The sequence below is a fragment of the Egretta garzetta genome, unplaced genomic scaffold (genome assembly GCF_000687185.1).
Source record: "Egretta garzetta isolate BGI_Z169 unplaced genomic scaffold, ASM68718v1 scaffold1125, whole genome shotgun sequence".
Taxonomy (NCBI): Eukaryota; Metazoa; Chordata; class Aves; order Pelecaniformes; family Ardeidae; genus Egretta; species Egretta garzetta.
In genome coordinates this window covers 1-6,707 of record NW_009259706.1, presented here as the reverse complement: position 1 = coordinate 6,707, position 6,707 = coordinate 1, and the positions used below count along the sequence as shown (strand labels likewise).

Below are 6,707 nucleotides of genomic sequence, written 5' to 3'. Positions count from 1 at the left end.
CAATTTTATTGCCACTTCTGTCCCTCTTCCACCTGCAGCAAATGACAAACAAGAACATGCTTTGCTGCTTCTTATTACAAGGGCCTGTGAGAGGAAGAGCAAGGCACCCACACCATCATCTGTTCGGGGGCAAACAAAGCAGAGAAAAAGAACAGTCACGGGGGACGACCGATGGATGCCATGCAGCAAGATCGCCACCAAGGGCAAAACACTGAGTTTTTCACACACCTCCACCAACCGCGCTTTCTTCAGCCAAAAGGGCAGAAACCGCCCAAGCGCCACATTTCAGTAGCCACGCTGGCAGCAGCGACTCCTTTGAGAGCTACGCCCAGCACATCCCATCAGTTGCAGCGCTCAGAGCTGCACTGGTGCTCACCCATAATGAGGGGATAAGCAAGCCTTCTGCTAGGACAGAGTGGACACGCAGGCTGCAACACCTCCAAATCACTCACCCAGCACAAGGCCACAAACACCCACCATTGCCTTCAGTAAAGAATTCAGAAGAACTACCAATAGTTAAAGCAAAAAGCTATGTAAACAAAGACAAAATAAAACCAGATTTTTCTTTCACTTTCAAGGAAACAACTCAGTAGCATTTGCAGCCTTCTGAAAAGGGGAAGAAGTAAAAGCATTAGGGTGATTTTCACAATGGTTCTATCTTCAGCATGGCACTTCCTAGCTTGCACCTTTGCTAACTACACATTCTTTTCTTAATGCTTTCTTTGTGTAAAATAGTTAGCATGTACACACAGATCCTGCTGGCAAAAGGAACCTAACCCCACCTCCTCCTATAATGTACTAGGCCAAGTTAGTATTTCTTACAGAGCAAAAGCAGCATACTGCTGGGTTTTTTTTTGCAGTTGAATCATTATGACAGAAAAACCCATACCTGCAATGTAACATGCCTCATCTAGGGCCTTTTGGCATATTATGTATACAATATCAAAGTATCACGTAATCCGTTCAGTTTTTAATTCATTGTCCTGGTTTCAGCTGGGATAGAGTTAATTTTCTTCACAGTAGCTAGCATAGTGCTGTGTTTTGGATTTAGTACTACAAGAATGTTGATAACACACTGATGTTTTTAGTTGTTGCCAAGTAGTGCTCAGACTACTCAAGGACTTTTTGAGCTTCTCCTGCTCGGCCAGGTGCATAACAAGCTGGGAGTACAGCACAGCTAGCACAGCTAACCCAAACTGACCAAAGAGCTATTCCATACCATATAACGTCATGCTCGGGGGGGTTAGTCGGTCAGTCGCGGGGAGAGTGATCACGGCTCAGGGACAGATCGCGGCTTGGGGACGGGCTGGGCATCAGTCGGCAGGTGGTGAGCAATTGCATTGTGCATCATTCGTTTGGTATATTCTGTTATCATTCTCATTATTACTATTATTATTATTTTCTCTTATTAAACTGTCTTTATCTCAGCCCTCGGCTCTAACCTTTTATTTTCTTCCCGATTCTCTCCCCCATCCCACTGAGGGAGGGGGGGAGTGAGCGAGCGGCTGCGTGGTGCTTAGTTGCCAGCTGGGTTAAACCACGACATTCATTACTGACAATTATTTGTATAATGTATTTCTACTGAATTATGTTTCCTTTTTTTTATATTGGCTTCCTCACCATGACAGAAGTGACTGCTTGTCATTAGCAGTGAGTCCTTACTCTTTTCCAGAGATGAAGACGTATATATCTCTCCATTCAGAAACCCGTACCTGAATGAGCTTACACATAGAGGAACACACGCACAAAAGGGTCATGAAAAGTAACAGCCCATCCAGAGATGTACAGAAAAAGAAAAATGCATGGCTTTTTTGCTCTACTGCAGGGCACCTTTCAGTCATCTGTCCCTTACCTAGTTACAACAGGATCAGCAGCATGGTTTGGTCCCCAGCGCCCTAACAATCCTCTGCCTGTGAGGCCAGTCCTTCCCACCGGATTTCTGAAAGAAGTGGCACAGTACATTAAACATGTTTACTTCCCCACATTCAAAATATGCTCCAAGCATTCTAAAAAACAGCTTTTAAGAAGCTTAAATAACAACAAAGGAAAGGATAGCAACATACATTAAGTGCTACCATATGCTTTAAAGAGCAAGAGACAAAGCATGGTTTTCTCCATCAACCTCTTTTTGCATTTGATAGTACAGGGAAAGGAAATATACAAAATGGCTTTGTCATTTCCCAGATCTTGTGTCCTGATACACTCCTGATTGATGTTATTTTCATTGTGCACACAACCTTGTCTGAAAATGGAATCTGGTTTCCAAGACTACAAATGCATACAGCATTCAATTATGTACAAATTGCAGAAAGAAAAGAAATTATTTTTAGGTAAGATTACCCATCTGTTCTATGCCAGGATTTGTCAGTGGAAGGAAATACTCTTCTGCTTCACCATAGCACAGAGGTGGTACAAAAGCTTCAGAGCCCAACACCTGGTCAAACTGTGGAAACAATTAATTCAACAGACCCTGCTATTAACAGAGCTAGACCTCCTCCAACTCCAGTGTCACCACAGCCCTCTGTTGTGGTAGTACTGGCTAACTTTTTAGTGCCTCTCTGCCACCACCTTCTTCCAGAAAGAACTCTCTGGCCTTGAAGTATCATTTTTCCTGTCTCTAGGGGAGACCATCTTAATTTTGTTCTAGCAGGTACCATGTATCAAAACTGATAGACCTGTAAGGGCTCTGAAACTACATCACTGAAATGAATATGCAAATGAAAAAAAAAACCACTCACCGGGGCCTCCCATTTTCAACCACATACAAGCCATTTAGACTCTTCCTCTCCACTTCTCCATCTCTCTCATTGAATTTGGGAGAAAAACCTTTATTACTGTGTGGAAAAGAATAATTTAATAGAGAGAAGTTATAAAATGCAAAACACCCCTCTGCCCCACAAAAGCTTGAAGGCCAACCACCAGATCAGCAACACCCATTTGACCAATGAGCAGTGTTTACCAGAACTTAAGTTGCAGGCCCTCCCTTTTCTATAGGAGGCTATAAAGTCTCAACCTTTACTGATGACAGTCTTCCTGTATTTAGTTCTGCAGACAGAAGTGTGCCCCCCTAAAGTATTTAACATTGCATTTCTCTAGAGCTTCATTTAGACAGAGTTCTTGTTAAGGTTAGAGAACATTGAAGGTTGTTATCCATTGATAAAACAAAAAAGATTTTGCTAGTTAAAAAAATGAGCAGATATTTTTATTAGATATGATTTATCACAGCTACAAGCTAGTAATCACCAAATTTCAAATTAGCTTAATGCAAATCTCCTGTGTGCACCTCAGCACAATCAGCAGAATACTAAACCAAATCAAGAGCAAATAGAAGCACTTGTTCACACAGCAATAGGAAACAAGGAAGGTAAGGCTGAAACCTCAAGTGCCACTATCTTCTTACCTTTCTACACAGAAATCATCATTTCACATTATCACATTACACTAGATGCATGCATCTAACTTTCTAGCCAAGAAACATACAGCACTCCTTGAGAGAAAATATTCACAAATCAATAAAAATGAATACACATATTCACAAAAATAGAATTAGTCATGCATTCAGCCTGTCACATTTCCTGAGTCAGTGCTCAACTCAAGAACTACAATTCTACTTTAATTCTTCTCATCTTGCATTCAATCCATGAACAAACAAGTATATGATGAAAATGTTCTCCCAAATTCTTAAGGGGAATTAGATTTTTACTTAGCTCAAAAGACAGAAGCACCACACAGCATCAACAGCTGTCCATTATTCCAGTTAACACCACTCTTATCTCAATCACCAACTCAGTAAAATCATGTGTCAAAGACATCCACAGCTAACCCAAACCATTCAGTCCTCTAACCACCATTTTTCTAGGTTTTGACTTTCACACATGACTGTAGAATCATGTGTCACTTAAGCTGACAGTTTTAATAACTCAGCTGATCACTATTTCCTACTTCCATGTTCACGGGAGAAAAGAGCCACAATTTTCACTCACCTGATTTGGGGATCTGCCCAGCTGGGTCCAGCCAAAACAGACTTTGCAGTGTACTCCACAGGCTTATAATCTTTCCACTCAATCAGCCAGCCCACTTTATCTTCAGGAACTTGGCTACGCTCAACATGTGATCCTGGATACGGGGAGGTGAGAGCTTTGCTATGGTAGAACTTAACATGATGACTGTTAAACATGCTAGCAGTGTGGGACCAACAGTTTGCAGACAAATTACTAAAAGAAAAAAAAAAAAAAAAAGAGCACCTCATTCATTAGGTTTTAACCCTGTTATTTAATCCCAGATCTGCATAATACATTATAGCAATAATACATTATAGCAAGAGGAACAGACTAGGCTTTTTCCACAAAAATCTCTCAGTAATATGTTACTGCTGCTTTGGTACATATGCCTGGACCAACAAATTCTGAATTTTACCATCAGCTTCTTGAAGCAGAAGAGTACTCTACTAGACACATGAAGATTTCAGAGCATGAATGAGAAGCTGAGAACTAGAACTGCTGTTCTGGACTGTGTGGAACACAGCGCAGTTATTAATCATATACAAGGAACAACTCAAAGATATTTACCATAAATGCAGCAGAAAAGTCTGCTTGAGCATTAAATTTCCATGTGGGCATTTAATCAACAAACCAACCCAGCCTTATAAGAGTCCTGCTTTCACATTCAGTGGTAGACCAGTGTCCTGGTTTTGGCTGGGATAGAGTTAATTTTCTTCCTAGTAGCTGGCATAGCACTGTGTTTTGGATTTAGGATGAGAAGAATGTTGGTAACTCACTGATGGTTAGTTGTTGCTAAACAGTGCTTACACCAGTCAAGGACTTTTTCAGCTTTCCATGCTCTGCCAGGTACCCAAGAAGCTGGGAGGGGGCACAGCCAGGGCAGCTGACCCCAACTGGCCAAAGGGCTATTCCACACCATGGGACGTCATGCTCAGCATAGGAACTGGGGGAAGTTGGCCAGGGGGCAGCAATCACTGCTCAGGGACAGGCAGGGCATTGGTGAGCAGGTGGTCAGCAACCGCATTGCGCATCACTTGTTTTCTATATTCTTTTATCATTATTAATCTCTCCTCTGCTGTTTTATGAAACTGTCTTTATCTCAAACCACAGGTTTTATTTTTTTTCCCCCCCAATTCTCTCCCCCATGGAAGGGGCGGGGGGTGAGCAGGGGTCAGTGAGCAAACAGGCTGGGTGATACTTAGTTGCCAGCTGGGGTTAAACCAACAACCAAGTTAAGAGCAAGAATGACATATCCAAAAGCATGAACAATATAGCTCTACAAGTTGCTGTGACCACAAAAATATCATTTTGTGCAATCCCAAGTAGGATAACACATACCTTCTTTTTCAATTCCAAGGAAGGCTAGAACTACCAAACTAGCTAAGTTAAATGAAAAAAAAAAATATTTGAGTCTGCTAGTGATTTTGTTTTGTTATGGGTTATCAGAAGCTGAAAGACCAATCAACAACACTTAACAGCAGATCAGGTTACCGTGCCTGATCACCAGCTCTTAAAAACCCTACACAGATTTCCTTTAACACACAAAACAGCCTTTCTGTACTCAAATTTTAACTATTACAAAAATAAAGACGATTACTCTAGATAAGAGGCTCAAAGCTGATCAGCAAGGGGCTATAACCTACAGGAGTACTTCAAAACCAAGATATTTGTAAGTTCTTAGTGAAAAGCTTTTTTTTTTTAATCAATCAAGAATCACTCCCAGCATGCAAGGAAATATCTCTTCCGCATCCAGGTTTTAACAACTTAACATCTGAGCAAGGTGATGATGGGACCAATGAATTTCAGATGAAAAAAGAAAAAAATAAACTCATACTTTAAGTGTTAACCCTGCTGTTTCAACCCAAATACAAATACTGAATTATAAGTAACAGAACAAGCCATGCTTTTTCAAAAACATCAGTTCCAGTTCTAAACTCCTCATTCATGCTATGAGATCTTAAGGTGCATCTAGGGGAGTTGGTTGTTTCACCCTGAATTTAAGAATTCATTGGTCACAGTTACAGCGTGCATCTGCTGTCATGTTCACTGCTGAGGTGACATTCCCAAGAGCACAGTTCAGCTCACGAACTACCTGAGGCTTATAAAGTCTTTAACAGAGACGGGGAAAAGGGCATACTCAGTAGAGTGCCAATCTCCACACGCACATCAATGTTAAATCACTGTTGTATTTTCCAATAACTGCATTGGTTTAAAGGACAGCCTGATTTTTTTTTTCTGCCATGGCCAAACCAGTCACGCTCGGCTACACGGCACACCCCGTGCCAAGCTCCCCCTCAGCTGGCAGGGGACTGCAAGGCAGCCCCGAGATCTTAGCCCAGCGAAGAGGCGGCTGCTCCCTCGAACACAGGGCACCACCTCAACGGGGCCAAACGCCAGACTCAGGCGGGCTCCGAGACCGAGGAGCACCCCCCGCCGGCCCTGGGCACTGCCCAGCTTCACCATCAGCAGGCCACGGTACCTGAGGGGCGGGCGGCGCTGGAGAACACACCGGACAGGTTGGGTGGACAGCGCAACAGCGAAAGAAAACACGGCGACTGCCCGAGCGAAACTGGGCACCGCTGCCGCACGCAGAGCATCGGCGAGGAGTAGCATTGACATCAGCCCCACCTCGGCAGGAGCAACGCCCGCGTCAGCTCCACAGAGCTGGGCCCGAGTGCAGGCCTGAGATGCAGGCGCTTGACCGGC

General features: G+C 43.0%; 1 protein-coding gene across 1 annotated transcript; it reads right to left on the bottom strand.

Moving 5' to 3' along the window:
* Positions 1-4: 4 nt before the first annotated feature.
* Positions 5-6,684, bottom strand: LOC104126350 (ADP-ribose pyrophosphatase, mitochondrial-like; the record flags this gene model as incomplete). The annotated part of the gene is made up of 5 exons (XM_009638906.2): positions 6,481-6,684; positions 3,984-4,214; positions 2,739-2,834; positions 1,853-1,939; positions 5-32 (listed from the first exon to the last, which is right to left on the bottom strand). Coding segments are annotated over exons 1-5 (582 nt in total), but the record flags the coding sequence as incomplete, so codon positions are not given.
* Between the last annotated feature and the right edge of the window lie 23 nt (positions 6,685-6,707).